This window comes from Taudactylus pleione, unplaced genomic scaffold (genome assembly GCF_031769625.1).
Source record: "Taudactylus pleione unplaced genomic scaffold, aTauple2 ptg001228l, whole genome shotgun sequence".
Classification (NCBI taxonomy): domain Eukaryota; kingdom Metazoa; phylum Chordata; class Amphibia; order Anura; family Myobatrachidae; genus Taudactylus; species Taudactylus pleione.
The window spans coordinates 308959-336602 of record NW_028285628.1 but is presented as its reverse complement, the minus strand read 5'-3'; the positions used below and the strand labels follow the sequence as shown (position 1 = coordinate 336602).

Here is a 27644-nt window from a genome sequence, read left to right as displayed (position 1 = left end):
GGTATTTTTATGAGAGCATTCTAGTTGTGCTAATTGTGCAATTATTTTAGTTTGTTTCTTTTTCCTATGTGTAGCATATTTGATAACCGCTCTTCTGACAGCTTTATGGGCTTCCCATACAGTGGGATAAGGGATGTCCTGGGAAACATTAAACTCGAAGTAGTCTTTAATTTGGGTGGGAAGATACTCTTTGAACTGAGGGATATGAAGGAGAGTCTCATTAAACCTCCATGAAGTGCGTCCCCTACTTAAAAACGGTGGGTCTATGATTGCCAGAACCAAGAAATGATCCGACCAGGCCATGGGGATAATATTAACTTTGACTGAAGTATCCAAAGTACCACTACAACCAAGTATCATATCTATTCTAGAATAAGAATCATGAGAGTCGAATAAAATGTATAATCTCTGGAAGTTGGGTTGTGGGCCCTCCATGTATCAAAGAGACCAGCCTCGGTAACCGTCTTACGTAAAGTACCAAAGGGCAAGCGGGAAGAGGGAGCGTGCCTTAGTGAACCTCTATCCAGCTCTGGGGACAGGATTGCATTGAAGTAACCTCCTACAAGAACCACACCCTTGCGCAATCTGTGAATTTCTTTAAATGAGCACAAAAAAAACTTGGCCTGACCTACATTGGGCGCATATAAGTTCACAATGGTCATGACCTGGTGACCAATTCGAGCTGTTAGAATTATATACCTCCCTTCTGTGTCACTTTTAGATGAGAGAAATTGGAATGGGAATCATGATGGATACAGTCTGTTTTTTATAACTATGAGCGGAATGAAAAACGTGGGGGAAGTGTTTTGTTGTCTATGAGCGGTGAGAATTCTTTTTAAAGTGAGTTTCCTGTAAGAAAATGATGTCACCTTGATAAGTTTGAATGGTTTTGAATAGAAGTGAGTGTTTTTGTGGGGTATTGAGACTCTTTACGTTGACTGACAGTACTGTTAGAGGGATAATCCAATATTACAGGCTCAGCATCGACAATAAACCAAAGTACTTTATTGAAAATTATAGAAAAAAAAGGAGAGAATAAAGAGGAATTATAAGAAAAAATAAACAGAAAAAAAGGGGGGAGGGGGTAGTAATCAGTGAACAATTCAATACCCTCAGAAGTAGGTCGAAGTTCACAATGGGTGTGCCCAATAGGGAAAAAAAAGAAATGGAAAGGAGAGAAAAATCACTTAAAAAAAGAAGTAAATTCAAATTGGCGCCTAATTTGGGAGGGCTGAAATCAATTAAAATTACTAAACAAATAACTGATGAGAGGAATACCACAGGGGAGCCTCTCAATAATCCCACGTAATGGGGGGGATGGTAGGAAGTCGTGAAAACCAAACCCCATCCACCTGGAGCTAATATGGATCATGTGATCCAGCTAAACATAAACAATACTGTCCCAGAAAAACATAAACTGAGCAAATATGGAACATGGTGAAACATTTAAAATACCATGATATGAGAAAATCAGAATAACATATTGAGAGTCAGCAGTAAATAGGCTGTGTATGCCTCAAGGGGCTGCCTGGCAATATAAATTGAACAATAACAAGATACGTGCCTAATAGTCAAGGACGAGAATCATCGTGCCCAAGAAGGCTAGTCCCGGTTTCACTTTCAGACAACTGGAGTCTATGCAAAAGATCTTTGCCCTAGCTTTGGCATCACGCACAGACACCTGACGGCCGTTCACCTCCACAATCAGGTGGAAAGGAAAACCCCATCTATACTTGTAGTAGTAACACTTTGCTGATATTACGCATGTCCCTGCGTTTAATGATGGTCGCTGGAGCTAGATCTTGAAAAATTTGTAATTGTGTACCCTTTAATGAAATCTGTGGCATAAACCTGCTGGCAGCAGCAATTTGATCCTTAGGGCGGTATTCAATTAGTTTCACATCCGCGATAAAGTTTCGCCTGCCCGACTTTCCGCCTACTTCGCGTGTTTTGGACGCAGAAACTTATCGTGCGGAGACCCTACTATTCGTCCTACTCAATTCCGAACCACGCAAAAACGGCAAGCTGCGAAATCGAAACAGGTGGAGTGTGCTGTAAGAAATGCGGAAATCAGCCTGAACCCCCCAATAAGATGTACTAACATTGGGGATCAATAGAGATGTGTCCGAATAGCCCTAATAAAACTATTTGGGGTACTTAAGTTGTTTCAATAGTTTCTTATTAGCGTCTTTGCACAAGTGGAAAAGAATGGCATTTTGCAGTATGTTTTGGTGAAAATAACTAGTCCTGTCAAATTTTGGGTAAAAATGGGTGCTACCATATTTTAAAGTCGCTAAGGTGAAGTTAAAAAAATCATGAAAAATGAACCTGTTGCAAGCACCTGCAATAAAAAAAAACATCTGACCCATCCTTGCAGACCCCCAAAAAGTCTATTTCGCTAGTTTTTAGGCTTGTCCCCCCGCTTTTTACTTTTTTTGCCATCAAAATGAAGGTACTTTTTTTTGGGTGTTCTTAACTTTTTTTTGGAATTTTTTGACTCAGTTGTCCTTTGGGGAACTGTCCCAAGGGTTCTGAGTGGTTTCCCCACCTTTGCACCCCAAAATAAAAATTTTGCACTTCTTTTCACCTGCTATTCAGAGGCAAATCTTTTTCGCCTACTACATTGCATTGACTTTCCGCGTATGCGAAAAGCGTTTGGAATTGAATACGGAGATAAGTTTCCGCCATGCGAAAAGCCATGATCGGTGATACTTTTCTGTTGATCTCGGCTTTTTGCGTCTAATTGAATGGTCCTTAGTCTTAAAGGACGAGAATTTCAGGATTACATCTCTAGGTGGGTCTCCTTCCTTAGGTGGTCTGAGGGTCCTATGAGCTCTTAATAATTATCGATTGTTCAGATAGTGAAGGTACCAACATCGAAAAGAGACTTGGCAAATAAGGTTCCATAATCTGGGGAGATACTGACTCTGGTATGTTACGAATTCTCAAATTGATACGCCTCTATTTTCAAGATCCTCGTTTTTATCCCTAAGGAATTCCACCTCCTTATATAAAAAGTTGACATCATGCGAGGCTTCTTGTTATCCTCTGGAGAGTGATTCTACTTTATTCTCCATTACAGAGGTGCATTTTGAAAGAGAGGCGAGCTCGTTGTGTAAATCAGCAGATAGCTGTTGAAAGTTAGACGTAAGGGTTTTATTTAATTCTGCAAGCATCAGTTGAATATCACTTTTGGTTGCATAAGGTAGATCCGTACATGGCGAAACAGAAGGAGAGGCTGGTGGAGACACAGAGTGTTGATGGGAATTTGAACGGGATAGATGCGGTATTATACCCTGTTGAGTGCTCTTTCTCCCTCTGTTAACTTTGCGGTTCATGTTGTATAGAAAATTTAAATATGAACAGGACAGATATTGTAGGCAGAAAAAGAAAAATTTGGGTGGACAGTAGAATTGTAACAACCTTAACACATTAAAACAGTAACTGCAGAGCCATAGAAATTAAAACAATGTAAAAGGCCACAGAGTGCAGTAATGCAGAAAAAACCACTAGATGGCATCAACACACAGTATTATATTCTGGAGCTCTATATAAGATCTGGAGACATTAATTAGAAAATAGGAGCTGTGTGATGAGAAAAAATATACACTTTGAGATCTTCTCCTTTTGTAAACAGCCCCAGTATCCAGAAGTTGAGAATGAGCGTGATGCCTATGGATGAATACAGGGCTGAGTAGGGGAGGTGGTATTCGAACTCAGGGACCCTCAGGGAGTATGTCGGAATTAAGTCAGGTATAGCAGGAGCATACAGTGAGGGTGTACCGACCTGGTGCCCGTGTGATCCGTTGCTGGAGGCTCCGTGAGCTAGATGGTGTGGAGCAGGCCGTACAGGGTTCTCCAAGATGGCTGCCGTGGTGAAGAATGGAGCTGGTCTGCAGTAAGGGGAGACTGCTTCAGTGCCCACCGTCTCCAGTGCAGGTCTGCGGCAGATCAGACAAAGAAGTGCAGGCTGCACAGCTATGCAGGGCATTTCGTGTGGACGCCGACTCGGGTAGTCACGGGGAGGTCGCCGGAGACAGGCTGTCTGGTCCGGAAGTGGAGGCGGCAAGTACAGATCCACACTACGGTGTCCAGGCACTGTAACAGGCTGAGCCTCAGACTCCAGGAGGTTCCACGGCCGTCATCACTGAACTCGGGCACCCTGTTGATGTAACTGGAACACAATTAACCCTGCTGGGACTGCTTTACAGCCGGGTATAGGCTCTGGGACCAGGAGCTCTAAAAGGATGCGGCCTCTCAGTATGGCTGCCAAGCCACGACCCCACATTGTTTTATCTTTAAGGTTCGTTATCTGTCACTGTGATCACATTCTAAAGGTGACGACTCGCAAACGATGCAATGTCATTAACGATTTCCCATGAACTAACCGGCAGTTCCCTGGCAGCCCTGGACTGACAATATTGTGCATAAAGTGTTCATTTTGACAAACGATCTACTAACAACTTATCATCCATCCTTATCTATTTCCAGTGCATCCTTAATGAGATTGCCAGATCTTACCAGCAGGACCGAAGATCTGAAGATGCGATGTACAACCCCTAGTACGCGCATCGGAATCGTGCTCGTGAGTGGACACTTACGAATTTGCACATATTTTGCAGGATTTGTCATTCTGATGCGTCAAAATCAGCAAATCGTGCAAAATATCTGACATTGTGTGTGCACTGTAGCTGAAAATGAAATAAATCTGCATGGAAGCTTGTCACCATCTAGAAGTGCTGTGAGGTAATGCAGGGAAAATAATAAAATATCATTGTTTATGTTTAAAAGGGGAAGTCAACTTAGCTTGAGTTCTGTACACTTATGTACATACAGTTTTACTTACAGCTTATTGTTTTTATTTCTTATAACATGCATGATTACTTTTATAGCCTAAATGTTGCAATTTCCAAATCTACTATTATTGCGAGTCTTGTGACAATTTGTTTTGCCTTGTTTCATACAAATGTGAACACCCGGTGTTTATCCCTATCAGAGTTACACTGGATGAGTAGCGTTTGACTACATTACGATGTCACAGTCATTATTATTATTATTACTATTATCAACAGTTACTTATATAGTGCTAGCATTTTCCATTGCACTTTACAATTGAAGCAAAAAGTAATAAAACAAGACTGTAATAGCAGGTAAGAGGGCCCTGCTCACAAGCTTACAATCTATAGCCATCGTGACAAATATAAAGTATATGTATATGACCACAATTTCAGAGGGACTTTGACTTCCTAAAGAAAGATAAAACAAGACTGTGTAATAGCAGGTAAGATGGCCTTGCTCGTAAGCTTACAATCTATAGCCATCGTGACAAATATACAGTATATGTGTGACCACAATTTCAAAGGGACTTGACTTCCTAAAGAAAGATAAAAGAAGACTGTGTAATAGCAGGTAAGATGGCCTTGCTCGTAAGCTTACAATCTATAGCCATCGTGACAAATATACAGTATATGTGTGACCACAATTTCAGAGGGACTTGACTTCCTAAAGAAAGAGAAAACTGAAAAGAAGAAGGAAAAGAGGAATCTTGATAAAAACCAACGAAAACAGGAAGAGAGTCCAGCGCGATTCATTGAACATAGACCGATGATGAAGAATAAATTCCCCTACCATAAAGATTTCCATTTTAGAGATGAACTAAGAGTTTCACAAGAACATTCTGACTATACAGGGCAACAAATAAATTCCATACATACCCACCAAGAACATATCAAAATAATTATCAGGAGAAACAGTACAAACCAAGTTACAAATATGAAGTATGGAATACCTCAAAGAGATATGATAGAAGAACACTCAATTATGCACACCCTGTCTATGAGAATAAAAATCGGTATGAACTTTTGGGTGACCAAGAACCATATACATCCACATCTCCTTTTTTGCGGGGAGGAAGGAGAAGGGGAAGAAGACCTTAGAACAAATGAAGAAAACAAAAAGAGGGAAGAGAGGGGGAGCATTGGAGAAAAAAAAAAGAAAAAGAAAAGATCCTAACAACATGGTTGCTGAAGAGCAACCTTGCAGAATATTTAATCTGAACTCTAGAACTCTAACAAAAGTTGAAGAAAAAATGTTAGAAAAAGGACTCAAGGTCACCCCTACGTGCAAGATCGACCCATTTGAATCATATATTGATGTCCACAAATTTATTAGGAAAATTACCCTGAAGAAATATTTCCTTAACCAGGAATCTAAATACACAGATGACTCCCGAACCAGTTCCCATTAAATTCAAGAAAAAATCTTCCTTCTATCCCACACATGTGAAGGGTAACTTCATTGAAAGCTTTACTAAACGTATCCTGGACAATATAGAAGCGATCAATAATAAGAAATATATCCGTAAATGTAACTTAAGTGAAAAAGAAAGAATGGTGATTAGAACTTTGCAGTAAGATAAAAAACATAGTGATAAAACTGTCGGACAAAGGTGTAAGTATTATCATTAAGGATAAAAGTGAGTATGAAAAGGAAATTTACCAACAGCTCAATACCACCACATATACCAAACTTAAAATCGTATCCTACAAACAAAACCAAGAATCTTTTCACCAAATTCCTTGAAGAAAGTAAAGAATAAAATATGATCACAAAAGACGAAAGGATTTCCTAGACACTACTAATCCACTGATGCCCACCATTTATGTATTACCGAAAATCAACAAGAGTGAACCCAATCCTCCAGGATGACCAATAGTTGTGGGACAGGAAGTATAACCAGCAATTTATGGGAATTTATAGACTATCATCTGCAACCAATTGTGAAGAACACTAAGTCATAATTAAAAGACACTATGGATACCCTTACTAAGATTAAAAATATTAAGTGGGGTGAAAAGATGTTTATGATATCTGCGGACATCACTTCCCTATATACTGTTATCGATCATCATGAAGGCATTAAAGCCACCATATGGCATTTAAAAAAAACAGACATGAATCCACAATGCATAGTTTTTATTGAAGAAGGTATTACATTTATTTTAAATAATAACTACTTTTTCTTCAATGGCAACTATTATCTACAATGAGTCGGTACGGCCATGGACACAAAGTATGCCCCCAGTTACGCTAATTTGTTTTTAGCAAAATGGGAAGAAGACAACATTTGGAGTAGCAGGTACTGGGGGACGAACTTGGTGCAATGGCATAGATACATAGATGACGTCCTCTTCTTTTGGAAGGGGTATTTGGAGGATTTGAACAACTTTTGCACAGGTTGCAATTCCAACTCATTGGACATAAAATTTACCCTTCCATATTGATAAAAATACATGTAATTTTTTTTATTTGAACCTGTACATAGAAGACAACCACCTTCACACAAAATGCTATAAAAAACTGACAGACACTAACAGTTTTATCAATAGAGACAGCAAGCATCTCAGTAGATGGCTCAACGGGGTACCAAAAAGCCAATTCATTTGAGTAAAAAGGAATTGTAGTAACCCTCAGATCGTTGAAGAACAGATGAATGAAATGGAGAATAACTTTTTGGCTAGAACTTATGGAAAGGATCAAATCAAACTAACTAAACATCTGGTACAAAATCTGGAAAGAGACCAAGTTTTGAGACCCAAAGACGCCGAACAGTTGAAAAAGAGCAATGAATGGTCATTTATTATGAAATTTGGAAGCCATTATAAAGAAGTTGAACAAGTTTTTAATCGCCATTGGCACATTTTAAAGAAAGATCCAGTTTTAAAAACCGCACTTGCAGAAAAACTGCATTTTATTTACTGCAGAGCAGACAAATTGAAAAGTAAATTGATATGGAGTGCTTTAGATTTAACTACTAATAACCCAATACGTGCTAAAGGCTTCCACCGCTGTGGCTCATGAAGTACTAATGTAATTTATCTTATTGAATGTTCATGCGGACTACACTATATTGGACGAACATCGAGGGGTTTGAACACACGTATGGAAGAGCACATACGTAATATCAAGAAAGGAATGGAAACACATTCCCTATCAGAGCATTTTAAAATACTACATAACTGCTCACCAAGAAATATTATTAACTTTATAGGCATACAACATATCAAACCCACGTGGAAAGATAGGGATGTGGAGACCAACCTTGCAAAGAACGAATTGATTCATTAATGATTAATACCCGATGGACTGAACAAGGATTTTGAACTTAAATGGTTAATTTAATGGGCACACTTGCACTTTTACATTCATTCATTCTCCTATATCTCTATATATGTTTTAATACATATTTTATACATACTATACGTAGCTTTTTATGTACATATATTTTTAGATGCGGCTTTTTATGTATAAAGTATATATTTTTCTATGCATAATATATATATTTCTTATATTTTATATTTCTTATATATTTTTAGGTTTAATACACAATTTTTGGGATATTCACCATTTATTTTGCACAGGAAGTGATATTTATTTACATGTTTACATATTTATTCATACCCTCTTCTCTCTTATATCCATCTATGTGGATTACTAAAATGAAGGCCATCATTTCCAGGCACTCCAAATGATGCTACACATTCTCCATGGCAACGAGACATCCACTTCCGGTTTTGAGAGAAAAACTGGATGTTTACATCCGACTACTTCCGGTTACAACTCCGGCAAACAGCGCTATCTGTGGCACTACATTAGAAGCATCCCTCTGGTATGGAAGCATAAAGAGAAGTGCTGAAGAATGAGGGTTAAGAAGAAAGATCTTCTTAAGATTGTACAGACGCTGGGAGCCGCAAACCGGAAGTGGCGGGCCACGTCACTTCCGATTGCTGCATTTTCGGGTCAGAGGAGGGACAAACCAATTTCCTGGATAGGGGTATATAAGACCACTTAGGGAACACATTCTGCATTCTTCTGAAGAGTGTGGTATGCCCGAAACGCAACAATGATAGCAGGATATATCCACTACAAGGAGGGACCCTGGAACCTGACAACCGGTACCCGTTTGTTAGTCACTGCTTGGCATTATCCGGATTGTCAGCAGTGCAAAAACAACGCCTATGACATCATTATTCAGGTACGCAGGGCTTGGGGCCCCCATTGTTTTAATAACTGGCTCTTGCATAGCCTCATTAAGTTTATTTTGTTTTGAAGGCCATTTAGAGCCTAATTATATGATTATGTGTTTTTATGTTACTTTTTTATCCATGATATAATAAATGTGTCTATGTTAGCATTATTATACTATTTTGGATTTTGTCACTTTCTCTCCATGGGCTCTATTTACTACAATCCGCATTTGTAATGCAGATTGTAGTGTGAAATTATCGACTGAATTCGCATTGCGAATTCAGGCAATATCACAGGGATTTACTACAAATCCCTAGCAGGGACAGAGCTTGCGATAAAGCTCTGTCCCTGCGAATCCCCTGTGCACACTAGTCACGGTATTTTCGCAAAAAACACAGTGACAAAGTGCCGACGCATGCGCCGAACGGCCGCCGCTGCTACCCCCGGCGCTAAGCCTCATGCCCCGCGATCGCAGACCCCCTGAGACCCCCCGCGACCCCCCCTCCCTCAATAGCACTTACCTACAGTCATCGGTGCTCGGTGATGTCTTCCATGCCTCCGGTCAGCTGACATTCCATACTGCACTGGGACATGGTCACCTAATGACCGAGCCGCAGTGCACCATGGGAGAACATCTGACCGGAGGGAGAACATCACCGGAGCCCCAATCACCGGTCCCTGGAGTTAGGTAAGTAAATTTTTTTTTTTTTTTTTTTTTTAACAGAGATTGGGGGAGACCCTGGATAACAACACCTCCAGATGGAGTTATTATCACAGGGCCTCCCTAGGTATTTTTTTCACTATTTATTTTTAGTAACTACCAGCGAGTTCACATTACCCATTACAATTATGGGAAATGCGATCTGATTACTAAAAATAAGTGATACTTAGGGGTTGGAGTAGAATTTTACGAATTCTACTCCAATTGCCCTGTAAAAACTATAGGTGATACTAAAATAATGTGAAAAGGGTGTGAAAACACCCTTTTTCACTTTATTTTAGTAAAAATGATGATAATAAATAGAGCCCCATATATTGAAACCTGCTTGTTACACTGCTCTACAAGGGACCCAACAAAAAAAGTAAAATGATTTTTGTTTCTTTTATGGTTTGAGCGCAACCTGGTGGTCACAGATATACTGTATATTTGTCACAAGTCTGTTTTTAGGGGTATAAGGAACCCACATGTGTCTGCTAGAGGCTGCCTTACCTGGATGCGCTAAGGTGTTGTACGACTATTTTTTATTGAATCTATAGCCATGCCCACACTCTCAGACTGAGGAGCCAAAGATGCCACATTAACAATCTGACAGCTAAGTAGCAATTCGGGTGGGGCAAGAAGCAAGGGGGGAGCAAGTGCAATACCAAGGAGGAGGGCCCCACTTCCAAGAGGTAAATGTGTGTGTGTGTATCAAAGATGCCGACAGTCTGGCTGCACCTTCCGGGAGGGGGCAGCCAGATCGGCAAAATCGGTAATATCAGGGGGCGTAGCTGGCATTTGTGGGTGGAGTGGGGCATGGCAACGCAATCACGTCATTTTGGCCCCGCCCCCGCTACACTGCCAAGAATCCTGGGATTATGAAGCAGGGGGTGGGGCCAAAATGACGTGATTTGGCGTGAATTGTGTCACCACCCCCGCTGCGGGGGATTCTCATTCAATTGTGAGGGGGGGGGGTGGAGGGGTTGATGGCTGCCGGGAGGCTTGCCTGCCTTTTCGGGGGGCCGGTAGTGGCACCTGATATTCAGGAGGCTCCCGGCTAAATTGGGAGGATAGGCAAGTATGGGTGTGTGTGTGTGTGTGTGTGTGATGGGGGGTGCTTAGTTGGCTCCCAGGTTTTGTACTAGATCTGTTAACATTTCCCTATACACTCCTCCCTTCAACTGACTATGGGCAGGAAGTATCATGCATTGCATATTGCATGCAATACATCCAACCACTAATCGCATGCAAACTGACATTTATTAATACCAAATACATGTATAATTGTGAACGGTCATTTACGCATGCACGGCCGTCTGGAGTTTTCAGAGTTTTGACCGCATTTTACTTTTATTACTTTGAATGAATAAAGTGATCTGTGCAAAGTAATCCGTATTGCTGATTGAATGAAAGCCATATATAGAAAAACCATTAGTAGTTCAGGAGAGTTATGCTTGATACACAGTGGACAATATATTGGCCGATCAATTGAGCTTTCTAAGATATATATTTACGATGAATAGATATACTTAAATAGTTAATGTATTTTAATTTGTGCACAGTTTACACAGATCTTCACTTTTTTACTCCAAGGACATGCACAGATCACAGATAATGTAGGAAGAAGCTTCCACATTTAGGACTCATTCCCCCATACTGTACATGACAGTGGCATAAGTTCCTCCCAGTGGCCCAGAGGCAAGTTAACATTTGGCGCAGACCACTCATGCGTAGTAGGGCTAATCGAGAAGTGAAGGGATCGCATTAGAGGTGTGTACGTATAGTTCCCCTTCAGGTAATGTACCATCAAACTGATGCTATATATAGTGTAAAGTAACAAATGGGTTCCCGGGATTTACATGAATAAACCCCTAAACGATTTTAATATGTATAGTTTGGATTAGAGATGAGAAAGGGGGAGACATGATAGAAACTTTCCCATATACCAAGGGTTTAACATTCTTTAAAGAGAGGTATTAGAACATAATAACATGCAATGAGACTGGAAAGTAGTAGACTGACAGCCACCAGCACTGGTTTTTGCCTACAGCATTGACCATAAATAATTTAAAAACACACCCGATTGGCAATATATACGCCCATAGGTGGAGCTAGACACGCCATTTGGGCAGAGCTGACCACGCCCCCTTGACGGCGCGCATCGCAGAGAGCGGTACTTTTTACTGCCATCTCCCTGAAACTAGTTTTCAAAAGTAGGCAAGTATGCCGCAACTTCCTGCGCGTGGATAACGCCACCTTCCAGGAGTTGCTGTGTCTGGTGACTCCCTACATCTGGAGGCAGAATACCAAGTTTCGGAGGGCCATTTCTGCTGAGGAGAGGCTGATTGCTATCCTGAGGTACCTGGCTACAGGAAGATCCCTTGCTGACCTGAAGTTTGGCTCCCTCATCTGCCCCCAAGCTTTGGGCCTCGTCATACAAGAGACCTGCAAAGCCATCATTACTGTCCTGAGGCAGCAGTACTTTATTGTAAGCAAAGACAACACACTTTTATTTCTACTGCAAGAATTTTTTTTTTAATAGAAACGTACAAACTATGCATCCTAAATCATGGCTGCATTTTTTCATGTTTTATATATGTATAAAATGTCACGCAATACATATATATATATATATATAATATATATATATATATATATATATATATATATATATATATATTCTATTTAAACAATGTGGTCACATACCATGTTGCACCCCAGATCTAGGAATGGTGAGTGCTGTGGATTAGTGCTTTAAATATATATATATATATTTATATATATATATATATAAATAGCATAGAACGAACGGACGGCACTCCATAGACTTGGTTAAGATGAATAAAATGGTCCAATTTATTCATCTTAACCAAGTCTATGGAGTGCCGTCCGTTTGTTCTATGCTATGTGGAGGAAGCGTTATGCACCTTTGGAAAGGCACCCTAGCAAGTATCCCTGACCCGAGGTTATGAGTGCCGGGTTTTCTGGATTTTATATATATATATATATATATATATATATATATTAGGGATGTGCAGGCTCGGATAGGTTCGAGTTTGCACGTTGAGTTCGGATTTTTCCCTCCAAAAAAACGGATCTCAGAAAGAGGCTAAACGTCATCTTACTTGGACGAACATCATCATCATATGCACATTTTATTGAAAACTATGTGCTTACATATTCATAGAGTAAAACTTTCAATTGTAGAATACTAACTAGACCACCCTAATGTGCGCATTTAAAAACAAAAATTATGTGCATCTATTTTTATGTTAACAACATTATAAGTTAAATTATCAACACGTTTTATCAGTCCCAATAACTTTGGTGCTCTATGATATATGGTGTTTGGGGCGCTGATTTGAATAGGTCAATAAACACGTGCCGTAAGCTCAAATTACAGCACTTTCAAGCTGCCCTTATGCATGCGTTTATTGACCTAGTAAAATCAGCTATTGCGAATGATAAAACTTGTTGATAATTGGGGTACAAAAGTATAACACACTTCTTAAAAATTATAAAACTGAGAAGGTTCCTCCTGTGTCTCCATTAATGGATGACAATGGGAGATGTGGATTGATATGTGGGTGGGGGACTAGGGTTTGATGAGGTGGGAGCCATCATTCTACTCGGAGGGGCAATTTGATGTTGCTGAGGCTCACTTATAAATGTATGTGGCGTTAGTTGCCCACTTTTCCCACGAATGACCAAATCATAGGCCAGCCTCTCAAATTGGAGCTGTTGCTCCAGGACCATTTGATGTATGGTACTCCAAAAATGTGAGGCTAGGATGTCAAATTGGTCGGGAGGGCTTTGGAGCATCTTTTCAGCCTTTGCAGAAATTGATCCACAGCGGTGCTAGTTTGCGCTTCTTTTTGCTGGCCACATGTCACTGTTTTTTTTGGGGGGGGTGTGATCTTGCTTGGCTTGAGCTTTTCCCCTCACTCTCCATGATGCTGCTGAGATCCTGGGTGACATCATTGTCCAGGTCAAGGGTTGAAGTCTTTTTTTTTTTATTCTAGTTCCCTACAATTGTGGAGGACTGAAGAAGTATTGCTTACGAATATGAACAAAGGTGTGCGTGTGGACAAGATAGACTGGGTCGTCTTGGCATGCTGTCTCCTGCATAATTTTCTAAGGCAGAAAACCATCCAGCATAGGACAGCAGGCACAACTATGCCAGGTGACTCAGAACAACCAGGGGACTTGGATCGGTGGTTGTCTGCTGCATCAACAGTGGCTTGTGAAATGGGCACAGCACGCGCAAAACAGGTCAGGGAGGAATACCTGACCTATTTTAATGGAGTGGGAGCAGTGCCATGGCAGGAAGACTGCCTCAAATAAACTAGGGAGGATAAATGTGATCTTTATTATGGATTGTTAAACATTTGGCATGGTGTGTTTCCACTGTGTCTCCACTTACCAAATCAACACTGGATGTTTCCCCAAAATCTTCGGCTTCTCCTTCCAGCTTAGGATCGATAGAGCTCCAAGATGGGCGCTGAGGGTCCTGGTCCAGGGTGAAGCGTAACAGCTCATAACACCAGAGCATTGAATGGTAGATGTTGCCTGTCACCACTGACTATTTAGTGCTCTTTTAGGAACACTGTCCACAAATTCTGGATTTTTTTTATGGACCTAGTCGATGGAGGCTGCACTGTGGTGGCTCTTGTTGAAATTGGTGGTCTGTGGCATATAATACACATTGGTGGTCAGTGGCATATAAGAAACATTGGTGGTCAGTGACATAATACACATTGGTGGAATGGGGCATATAATACACATTGGTGGTATTGATTCCTACCTATCTATACATTCTAAAAGTCGTTATTTAGCGTTATAAGTTGCACAAGAAATAATTGCTTTCCAGACTTTGATTGTGGTTCCAAAGCACAAAAACATATTATTCACCAAAAAGCAGATAGTTACACAATGTGATCTAAATACAATTAGTGCAAACAAATTATACAATCACAAGGTACAGTCGAATACAAATGCATGCGCTCTGGATCCAGATTTCCGGCATCAAAGGTGAAGCCTCCGTCAATAGCAAGAAAATTATGACTAACTAACAGATTCAGAGAGCTTGCATATATACCCTTACAGAGATAGGCAATACAATAGAACTAGTTTGCATAATCCCATTGGTTCTTCTTCCTGGTTCTTCTGTTAAGATGTAGTTCATAGGTCAGTTTATATTGCAATAGTTCAGCCTCCAATAGCTTTTTTGTTTCTATTTTCCTGCCAAAGAACAAGTCTAAACTGGCTAATTACATTACATTTACAGAGTACATTTCAATGCCTTTCTCTCTATGATCCATAATTTGCAGACGCATGTTGCGATTTCCTTGCCGATGGAACCGATGGAAATCTACAAATAAACAGTGGTTCAGAATGGCACCAAACACGGTCTGCTTATCATGTACTAAACCTGAGATCTTATATACAGTCGCTTTATTACATAATTAATAATGAATAAAACCTTGGATATTAACCTCAAATGCTAGGGAACCTTCCTATGTAAGTGTGCAAACGGTAAGGATATTAAGAAAAGACGCTAGTTAGCGTTGTGCGACTACGTGTTTGTGGAGTACACCGTGGTACGTGTTTTGCAGGGTTGTTCATATTAAATGTTTTAGTAAATGTATGTATTTATATAATGAGGACTTTTAACATTGTTCTATTGCGTGGGAATCGCACGACGCTAAATAATAGCATCGCCGTATGTACTGATATTGTGGGATTCACTAAAATGGCGTTGTGCGGCCATTCGCAAAATGGGGTCTTGTTGCCATTCGCAAAATGGCATCGTGCAGATTTTTAATTTTAACAGATTCTGTCTCAACCAATTATGCGGCTTCGACAGTGGTCAGTGGCATATAATAAACATTGGTGGTCAGTGGCATATAATAAATATTGGTGGTCAGTCACATAATACACATTGTGGTCTGTGGCATATAATACACATTGGTGGTCTGTGGCATATAATACACATTGGTGGTCAGTGGCATATAAGAAACATTGGTCGTCAGTGGCATATAAGAGACATTGGTGGTCAGTCACATAATACACATTGGTGGTCTGTGGCATATAATACACATTGGTGGTCAGTGGCATATAATACACATTGGTAGTCAGTGGCATATAATAAACATTGGTGGTCAGTGACATAATACACATTGGTGGTCTGTGGCATATAATACACATTGGTGGTCTGTGGCATATAATACACATTGGTGGTCAGTGGCATATAAGAAACATTGGTGGTCAGTGACATATTTACACATTGGTGGTCTGTGGCATATAATACACATTGGTGGTCAGTGACAAAATACACATTGGTGGTCATTGACATTTAATACACATTTGTGGTCAGTGACATAATACACATTGGTGGTCAGTGACATATAATACACATTTGTGGTCAGTGGCATATAAGAAACATTGGTGGTCAGTGACATAATACACATTGGTGGTCTGTGGCATATAATACACATTGGTGGTCTGTGGCATATAAGAAACATTGGTGGTTAGTGGCATATAATACACATTGGTGGTCAGCAGGATGTCACCAGCAGTATAGAGGCAGGAATATATACTTACCGATATAGATGCTGTGTGGTGATCTTGCCTGGATGCTGCTTGCTGCTGCTCTTTCCACCGACAATCCGGACACAAAATAAAGGAGGGGAGTGTCAGTCAAGTGACGTCTGCATCGGCCAGGTCGGAACGACATATAGTTCATCGTTTGGTATTGCGCACACACTGCACGATCTGCAGTGAATCGTTAATGAGATTGACACATCTTCCAGCATGTACACAATATCTGAAGATGCTAAAAACGACGCCGCTGGAGCATGCATAGTGCGTACACACTTGACAATTCGAACGATTTGTCGTTCCTATGTGTTGGAATCGGCCAAACTGTTCAAAATATTGTCTATTGTGTAGGGGCCTTCGTATAAAAAAACACTTTGGACCTCATTCAGACCCTGTCGCAATCGCTGAGCGCTCACAACCAGGTCGATGTTTTGGTCCTGCGCACGCGCAGCGGCCGCACTGCGCGTGCGCAAGCCCCGGAGCGAGAGAGAAACTCTCTCGCTCCAGAGCTCACTACAAAAGGGCCGGCTGTCGATGTTGATCGACAGCTCGGCCCGTTTTGTAGGCGGGGCGGGGGGGTGGCAACAGAAACGGAGGTGTTCCTAACGGAACGCTTGCCGTTTTGTGGGTGGAATCACTGACATCAGCAGTGATGTCAGTGGGGAGTTCCCTGCTCGTTTAGAGCAGGAAGCTCCCTGGGGCATGCGGTTGCCGAGACCCAACCTTAGGGTCTCGTCGCAAACCCTGATGGTCGCAATGGTCTTGACCATCGCGACCATCACCCTGGTAACCCACAGCTTAGCTAGCGACCAGGAGGCCGCACTAAAAAAAAGAAGCGGCCACCCTCATTCAGAGAGAGCGATCGCTTCTAGCGACCGCCTCTGAATGAGGGCCTTTGTCCCTTGTACATTACCCACACAAAGGACAACAAAAGTAAAGACATTTATTGGATTATATAACAACATGGTTAAAAAACAACAGGCCAGAAAGGTAAATGAAAACATTTATTGAAGTTGCAGAAGGCAGTGTAGAAACCAATCAAATAAAGTAATGTGAAGGTGCAGAAACACATACCGGTATGTTGTTGTAAACGTCTTGCACAATGCATCTCTGACACATTATTATTTTTGCAAACACGAGCAATGTTTCCTGTACCGTAATGTTTAGAAATGTGGACATTGGGACCCTAGAGTTACATACCTCCCAATGCCGGGGTCTCAGCTGCTGGACATGACCACGGGTGGGTTTTTTAAACAAAATCTAATTTTTATGCAGAACTCTGTGGAGACACCTACACAGTGTGTGGTAGTGCAACATCTCCCAAAATCCAGCCCCCTGCAAATCGGGATGTGCATCCTGATCATGAGACAACGGGATAGTACTCAAAAATGGGGTCTGTCTTGCCAAAAGTGAGATATTTGGGAGGTATAGCATTACCTTACTTCTAATTTCACCCTTCCTCCACTTCCTTAGTGATCATCGAAGAATCTGAATTCAGATTATGATTTAGGCATACTTGCCTAATTTTGAAAAAGCATTTCAGGGAGATTGTGAAAGCACCACCTATGAGCGCACGATAAAGTGGGTGTGTCCTGCTACATCTGAGGTGTGTCATAACATTGCCTTACATCCAAATGTAACTGCACCCAAAAGCAGTTAGTAAGATCTATTTGTTGATGAAAACACACTGATACATTACAGAAAATACATGTAGCTATAGGGATCATTGTGCCTCATAACCAATGCAGGGAAATGACACTAATGATCACATTTGAATATTTATTTTTAATATAACCGCTTCATAATGGGGGTAAGGTGCAATCAGGGAGATTGTTAGACTCTTCAGGGAGACAGGGAGATTACTGCTATTTCAGAGTCTCCCTGTGGGCAAGTATGGATTTTAGGGGTCTATTTAATAAACAAAAACATGACATTTGACCAGTATTTTAGCTGGAGAAAGCCATACTTTTTTTTCTCTGTATTTAATTACGTGAAAAAATCACTGATTTCTACCCCTTTTCATTTCTCAAACACATATCTGCAGCTCCCATTGGATTTAATGGGGGCTGTGCAGGGATTGTATTTATATAGATGAGAGAAGAGAAGCTTCTGTTTTGAGAACATAACATTTCTAGATGGTGTTATGTGCCCTCATACCCGTAGAAATGGAGAAAAGCAGGGAAGAGGCGTTCTATTCCAGCTTTCCTCTGCTGCCCCAGCCGGCTCCGTCACGTCTGCTTACCCAGCAGCTCCTGCTCCCCTGCCAGCTTCCTCTACAGTCTGCTCCACAAGACGTTTCTCCGATCAGCGTCGGGCTGACGTCACCAACGCTGATTGGTACATGCGCAGACGATGCAAACATCTTTTGCAAATACGGAAGATGTTTGAAATCTACTTGCTGTGATAACCCTTTACCACAAGGGTTGTCTCAGCACTTAAATATGGAGCTAAAAAAAAAGCAAAAAGTGGAATTTTTTTTTGCTTTGTTTATTAATAGACCCCTTATATGTTTTTTAGATTTTGTAAGTTAGGTGTGAGCATTTGTATATAGGTAGGTAGGTCTGTATTCAGTGATTTTTAAGCTAAAGTCTACTTGGATGCAGTAAAGAAACAGGTTACGAATTTGTGGGTCATGGCAGATGTATGTTTAGTTAGATGTTGAATAGCCCCAGGAAGGAGAATATTCAATTGTAATTGGAATTAAGAGCATGCTGGCATAGTGCTAGAGTCTACTGCATATGTGCAAGTTTCTGGGAACATGGCGACCGTACTATGTTACCGGTGACTTCTCTTCTGCGCATGTGATAATCTTTAGGAAAATGGCCACCACACTGTTCCCAGTGATTTCTGCTACTGCAGCTCCGAGAGGTGCATATAATTATGCACTGTACATTCTGCACCAATTATAGGTACGCCAGATACGGGGTATCAGATCTAAACGTAAGCCCCTTTCAGAGTCATGCTTATATGCAAGTTACAAATATCTTATTGCTTGTGTGTTTATCAATTGCCTTATCTAAGTCTGCTTCCCAAACCCCTATGCATTTATTAGTGTATGTAAACAGATTTAGAAAATTATCCCTTTTTTATAGAGGAGATAAATTACCATTAAACAGTATTTATTTATTTATTTATATTTTACTTCCTGCTGTCTGTACTATTCACACATGCATTGGAAATTCAGTTACTTCTTTCACAGAAAAAAAGGAAATAAGTAATTACAGATTAGTTGCCAGTAGTCCATGCTTCCATATGTGGATGTTTTTATTACTACTGTTACTGTACAGTATTCTCTATATTAAAAGACAAAATACAGAGGAGACTAATGCAAACATTTTTATACCTGATGATTTCATTGATCTTTAAAGTTGACTAGTACAATAGCGATTGGCATACAATGAAGAACTACTAGCAACTAGAAATGTGCGCCAACCCCCGTGTTTTGGTTTTGGATCTGTATCTTCCCTGGTTTTGGATCTGGATTCTCCTGGTTTTGGATCTGGATCTGGTTGTAGATAATTTTTCCTTGGTGTTTTGTTTTTAGGTTTTGTTTTTGGTTTTTGGATCTGTACTTTTTCCAAATTAATGATATAAACAGCTAAAACCACATAATTTGGGCTTATTTTTGTTCTTACAGTATTATTAACATTAATAACAACAATCATTTTCAGGCATTTCTATGCATTTTTAACCACCTCACAGCTCACAATGTTGATTTCACTATTTTTCACCAATATAGGCCAAAGGCTGCAGCGAGCTGGCTGGCTAAAGTAAGCAACAGAGCAGCGGCACAAATGCACGGCCGTTTAAAAAAAATATAGGACATCTATGAAACATTGCCACACAGTAGTGGCAGACAGGATGGCAGTTTAATAAACCATAATAATGTCAGTCGGCAATGCCCCAAATTGTGCAAAATGTAAAGAAAAGAGGTGCAAGATGTCCCTCCCACCCACTCTTATGTGGGATATTAAAAAGGACATGCACAGTTTAACAAAACAAGTACTTTAGTGACTAGGACTGACACTTTCGTGGCTGAACTCTTTGGTTTGTTTGGGCCCCCATAAAACATTTTTCGGAAGTACTACCTTCAATTATTAAGGAGGAGGTTGATGATGAGGGTGTTGGTGGCGGAGATTGCATGTGCTGGTCCAAACCACTTGTAGCTGATACTAGACTGCTTGTTATTAAATTACAAATTATTATAATTTTGTTAAACAAATAGCATGAACTTGCTGCAATGACGTAACAGAGAGGAGGTGCCTAGATGGTTAACGTCCCTTCCTCTGCTAACTTTGGCTTTACAAATTGACCAGATGCCTTCACAACTGTTGTCAGAATTTAGATTAAAATAATTCAACACCCAAGACGTGGCTTTTCTGGCTTTCTTTTTATCATGAACAAGAACTGCTACCACTGGTGGTTGATTGAAGCAAACAACATCCTCATCATCAACATCCTCATTACCGTCAGATAGGACACCTTTTGCACTTCCTCCACACTATCATACTAATTTTCTATTATTTCACCATCTAATACTAGCACAGCCGTCATGTCGTCAGTGATCCGCTGTGAAACTGGGTGACAGCTGTTATACTTACTTCCTCTATCAAAGGACTGTTTCATAGTCAATTGTTTTTTTAAATTGCTACTAGTAGTAGTCCTCTTGATCCCTTTCTGGGATGAAGATCAACCCCCAGCAGCAGCAACAGGCATAGCACTGAAGGATCCTTCTGAGGAATCACGGATAGGAGAGGAGTCAGTCATGCTTATGAAATTGGATGCAGGACTACTTCCGAACATGAATGAGGATGTTGATGATGATGCAGGTGTTGGTGGTGGAGATTGCAGGTACTTGGATCCAGATAGAAGGGAGCAGCTAGGTGACACTGGACCGATTGTTGTTAATTTTTTTGTCCCCAAAGTTTTAGAATTTGAAATACCCTTTCCAATTTGATGAAAGCGCTGCAAGTGACATGACAGGGAGGAGGTTCCTAGATGGTTAAGGTCCTTACCTCTACTCACTGTTACATGGCAATGGTTACAAATGGCTTGGCAAAGGTTGTCTGGATTTGGGTGGAAATAATTCCACACATGAGAAGTGGATTTTTTTGGTCCTTTGCCCAGGCATGGCAACAATGGGATTTTTCCCACCATAGGCAAAAACTGCTGCCTGATTTACAGTTTTTACACAAACATCCTCGGCATCAACATCCTCATCAACATCCTCATCATCCTTGTTGTTATCACCAACTACATATATACTCCTCAGCCTCCTTGTGCAATTCCACAGAAGCATCCTCTATTTCTACATCAGCATGTTGACTTGTGCTGCTCATCCCCACATTTGGATAGGGCACACAAATGGTGGAAGGAAGCTCCTCTTCAAGTACAGTATTAGAAAGGTCCGGCTCACACATGGCAACCGTGGACATACTTGGACTCTCCTCGGGGATCTGTGACTTTTTGGAGCACACAGTTGGTTCCCGTGTCTTACTCGTCTTAATAATTAACATTTTTTGGACCTCTCCTACAAGCAGAAGGGCTTAAATCATCAACACTAGAACCACCAGTCATACATAAAGGCCAAGGCCTTATCCTTTCCTTGCATCTTTGTGCAGTGAATGGCATATTGCCAATTTTTTGTTTCTCTAAAACTAACTTAGCTTTAGATTTGTTTTTTCTTTAACAGAATAAAAGTTGATTTTACCTGGCCTGACTTAAGCCCTGGTGCATCAGCCTTCATAGATGACGTTGATGGCCTTGCATCATCATCATGACTGCTGCTGGCAGCTACAAGACTGGTATGTGGATGCTGATCTCCTGTCATGTGACTGTCCTCCATACTCTCTGCGGTCTTACAGCAGTTTACAAGCAATTATAGTGCAGCTAAGTTGCAGCTAACACAACCACACACAGAAGAAAAATTTTTCACTGGCGGTGAGGAGCACCCCTGAATGAGGCAGCAGCCCCTTGATTAATGACACAGGCAGCACCCCTGTGCACCTTCGTTGCTGATAAATGTGGCTAACGCGCACACACAGAAAAAAAAAAACTATTTTTTTCACACTCGGGGGGGAGGGGGGTTAAGCACCCCTGAACGAGACAACAGCCCCTTGATAAATGACACAGGCAGCACCCCTGCACGGATTTTCCCTAGAGGCTGCAGCCCTCCCAGTAAACTTAACCACTTCAGTGAGTCAGTGCAGTCTGTGACTGCACTGGCTACACTGTGACTGGAGGTGGCTTCCCATTGGAAGCACCACCTGCAGTCATGCACAGGACAGACAGCCCTTTCGGGCAGCCCTACTAAGATTCTCGTGGCTGCAGTCAATGCGTTGAGAATAAGAAGCAATGTTTAACCAAGTCTATGAATGGCTAGCGATGTCATATAATATTTAATAATGACATTTCTTAGTTCTACTGTCTGGGACCCTAAGAATTCATAAGAATAGTAAGACATTCAAGTGCAGTTTATATGGAAGATACACTTACCTCAAGCATATACTGATCAGCTGAGAGTGTGTATGCAATACCATTGATTGCAAATGTGACATTGGGCATGGTACTCAGGGCATCACAATTAACTTCATACTGAAAAATAGACATACAGATCAAGAATTAAGTATCCAATCTAGGCTCTCTGTCTGCACATTTACAATTTGCTCCCTTTCAGTTTGTAAAAATAGAACCTTCTAGATTAATTTACTCCTAACTCTAATGCTGGGTACACATTAAACAATGTGTACCTAGCATTGCCAGCGGCAGGACCCGGCACGCGGCATGTACATACATGCTTGCTGATGCTGGGTCTGACGGGGGGGACATGTCATGTTGCATTCTGCATGACATCGTTAGCGACATCCCCCATCGGCCCTGCAGTAGGGCTGAAGGGCGTTGACGCTAACGACCCGCAGAACCCCGCATGGGTAAACACTAGACGATGTACCCGCTATGTTGCTCCGATCTGCGGGATCGGATGACATATCATCTAGTCTAGTGTGTACCCAGCATAAGGGGCCAATTTATCATGATAAAAAATGGATAATCCTCTGAAAATGTCTGGTTTTGGAGGGTTGCCGATATCTGCTGCAGGCCCCCTTTTACTGCACACAAAAGCTGTAATCGTAGCTTTCTATGGAGAATGTGTAAAAGCTCTGAAAATCAAACTTTTAAAATTTTCTCTCACCAATTATCTGTGCCTTTTATATGATAGAGATAGTTTAATTTTAACCAATTCAACTTTTTTAGTGGGGTTAATAACAGTCCAGTATTCATTTGGGAAATAAAGGGAAATAAAGACATACAGACCCCTATTCATTAAGAAGTGGGGCTAACAAATTTTGAATCTGCAGGTTTTGTGCCAATACAAAATCAGTTATTGCTGCTACTTAACAAGGAAATATTGAAGGAGCAGCTCAGTGATATTTTGCTGCCCGGCAACACTTAATTGCAGTGGTAAGAGTCTGAGCCTGGAGGAGAAAGAGTCATTGTTGCACACTTCCCCGTCATGCTCACATGCAGTACCAAAACCCCAGTCCCAACATCACTAACACACACACTACACCTAAACTACATTCACTTCCAACATCCCAGCAACACCCAGTCACACACTCTTATCCCCCTGCATTCACTGCCAACACTCCAGCAGCACCCAGACACACACTTATCCCCCATTGCATTCACTGCCAACACCCTAGCAGCAACCGTACATGCATTTTCCCTCGTGCATTCATGGCCAACACCCCAGCAGAACCCACACACACACACCCTGCTCTCCTGCATTTACTAACAACCTAGAAGCACTCAGACTCATACTTTTCCCCTGCATTCACTGACAAATGCTAAAGCAGCACCCAGACAAACTCTTCACACCTCAGCAGCACTCAGACACTCACTCTCCCCCCTTCATTCACTACTTACACCCTAGAAGCACCTAAACAAACACTCTCCCCTCTGCATTCACTACTAACACTACAGCAGCAGCCAGATGCACTCTCCCCGGGATGCAGTTACATTACCAGCGGCCAGGATGCCGGCCATCTAAATCCAGACAAGGGAAGCCTGACCCAGGTTTAAAGATAGGCGCCGAAATCCTGGCGCCTATTTTTAACCCCATGCCGAAATCCCGACAGCCGGCATCCTGAATGAAGGTAAGCATGGACAGTTTAGCGTTCACTGCGGGAGGGTTAGTTTTAGGCACCCCTGGGGGGACTTAGGGTTAGGCACCCCCTGGGAGTGTTAGGCTGCAGGGAGGGGGGTTAGAGTTAGGCACCACCGGAGGGAGGCTAGGGTTAGGCACCCCCCCCCGGGAGTTTTAGGGATAGGCACCACCAAGTGTGGGTTAGGGTTAGGGGGAGCCAGGGAGGGTTAAGTTACTTACAAGCCCCAATTGGGATTGTAGCTGATCGGGCTTTCATCATCAGTATGAGAACCGCCGGCTATTCAGCCATTGGTATTTCATACCAATTCCCTCTCCCCACCCTCCTGCATTCAATACTAACACCTTATCAGCACCAAGACATACACTCCCCCCCCCTGCATTTACTACTAACACCCCAGCAGTAGCACACATACCAACACTCCTCCCCTAATTAACTACCAACACTCCAGAACACAAACACTACCTATTGATGATCAGGGTCTTCCGTTCTTGCTATTTGCTACTCCTTCAGCAACAGCAACGGAAGCAGGTCCACGTGTGTGAGAGGTAAGAACCAACAAAAGTGGTAGGACAGAGGCTAGAGTGCATAACCCCTCCCTCCTTAATGTACATTTATACAGTTTCCTTGCTGGAGATCTGTCCCTAGAGACCAGACTCCAGGGTGACGGCCCTGGGAGAGGGGGGATTGCAGCACATGTCCCCTGGGCTCCTTGCTTATTCCTGCTTTGAGGCACATAAAGCAGAACCTGGAGCAATGGAGGTCAGTGCGCCCCCATCAGGGTTGGTGCCCAGAGGAGATCGCCTTCCATTATCTCCAGTGTTTCCACCCCTCTGGGCACATCAAAGAGATATGACTGCTTGGTGGATGGGCCAAGTAGCTGCTATGACCTGTATTTGGCCAGCTTTACTAAGCTCCACTAGATTCTAACCCTGTGTAAAATGGAAACATTACTTTATTTAAACCCTGGGATTGTCATTAAAATTTAGGTACAGTTTGCAACTATGCATAATAAAATTGACCTCAGTAGATATATAAATAACTAACTGATGAACCCGGTTTCACCCGGGTAGACCTTAGATAATTATGGTTTCCTTTCCATCTCACCACTCCAATAACACATTAATCCTTTACCTCTATAGTAATGCAACACTGCTATAGTAAGACATTACCTTTCCTCACCTGTGTACTAACACATTCCACTTGCTCACCTCTGTAGTAACACCTTTCCCTCCCTCATCCTTGTTGTAACACATTCGACATTCGCCTCCCTCACCTGTGTAGAAATACAATCCCTTCCTCACACCTGTAGTAACACATCACCCACCCTCGCCCCTGCAGTAACACATTCCTTTCCCTCACCCTTGTTGTAACACATTCCCTTCCTTCATCCTGTAGTAACACATTTGACATTCCCTTGCCTCAACTGTGTAATAACAAGTTTTTTCTCCCTCAACTGTGTTGTAACACATTTTCCTCTCTCACCTCTTTAGTAACACATTCCCTTCCCTCACAATTCAAATATAGAAGCCACAACAACTGCCAAGGATGTTTGGCAGCACTTGGGATGACAGTTGGTGTTTAAATATAGAACTGTGCTACATCCACAATGAGAAAGTCGGGCAGAATATTGCACAGGGGGAGGAAACATTTTAGCCCATTTCACCCCCTTAGGAGTCGAATTTTGAAAAATACTTACTGTACGTCATGGAAGGAATATACTCCTCAATTTCATGTTTCTATGTCCAGGGGTTTGGCCTGGGCATTGATGAGTCAGTCAGTCTGGACATCTGATTTTATATATATATATATATATATATATATATAGATATATAGATATATATATAGATAGATATATATATAGATAGATATACATATATATATATATATATATATATATATAGATAGATATTGCCTCCAGTAAATAAATTATTTGTAATGCCACAATAGTTATCGTTAGATAAATATTGTGACCTTAGTAGATGAATAATTTATATTGCCCCTAGTAGTATTTTAATTAATCTAAGTTGGGCCTGGTAGATTAATAATTTATAGCACCCCCAGTATTACAGTATAATGAATTGTAGTGCCTCTTGTATAAATAATAAAATATTATTACTGTCTTTATGAAGAAATTAATATAATCCAATAATTTTAATTAAATGATGTCTCCATACCAAATACTTACATAAAATCTTTGTTTCTTGGTCCAACATAATCAAAAATCCATATGGAAATTCAAAATAAAACACACAATATAGAAACAGACTCCTCCCATTTTGTGTATAATACAACTGGGGGCACTATATTAATTGTATATCTACCAGCAGCAAGTTACATGAATTTTTAAACTACTGGGACACTATGGGGTATATTTACAAAAGGTCGATTTTGATTTTTTGATTTCACATTCAATTTTCATAGATTTTTCATTTGGAGATTTACTAAAGGCAAAATCGAATGTAAAATCGAACATAAATCCGAATTTCACTAAAATCCTGCTCAAAATGGAACATCAGGAAAACATTGTTACTTTTACATAGACCAACACACAAATCCCTTATTTACTATAATTCGGTTTGAAATCGAGCACAAAATCGAACTTCAATTCCCAAAATGAATAGACCTGCTTTATGCTTGCGATTTTAGGGCCTGATTCAGACCCGGTCGCTAGCAAGTGATAGCTCGTTGATGGCGATGTTTGCTAATGTGCGCATGCGTATACATCGCAGTGCGTGTGTGCGAACTAGTCCGAGCAATCGGGAAGCGCTCGCCCAGCAAAGACAGCCCAGTGGAATGAGTGAAAGGAGAGGCCGTTTGTGGGTGGTAACAGGGGCAGGCCACTGGAAACGGGGGAGTGGAGGTGCAAACGCAGGCTTGCCTGAGAATCTTAATGACGTTTCAGAGGCGTGCATAATTAAAAGGCAGCATCATAGTACACGTAACCTGGTTGTATTTCACACTGAAGTGCTCTCAGTGCTTGCGGAAAGATATAGTCAACCTCCAGTGCTGCAAGCACATCCGATGGTGCTCGATGTACCAATGTTTTCATGCACTTCCAGGAGATGACGTGCGCAAGTGGGCATCTTATGAATGGCTGGTGGGCGTCTGCATACACAAAGTGATCGCACACCTAGACATAGTGGGCATGCTAA

The 27644-nt window shown here is 41.4% G+C and overlaps 1 protein-coding gene across 1 annotated transcript in view; it reads right to left on the bottom strand.

Moving 5' to 3' along the window:
- The window catches only part of LOC148450992 (cathepsin E-like), a 93611-nt gene that overhangs the window by 12239 nt on the left and 53728 nt on the right, over positions 1-27644 (bottom strand). The window contains exon 8 of the mRNA XM_088462408.1: positions 22823-22921. Coding sequence (XP_088318534.1) covers positions 22823-22921 — 99 coding nt within the window. The remainder of the gene's footprint in view (positions 1-22822; positions 22922-27644) is intronic.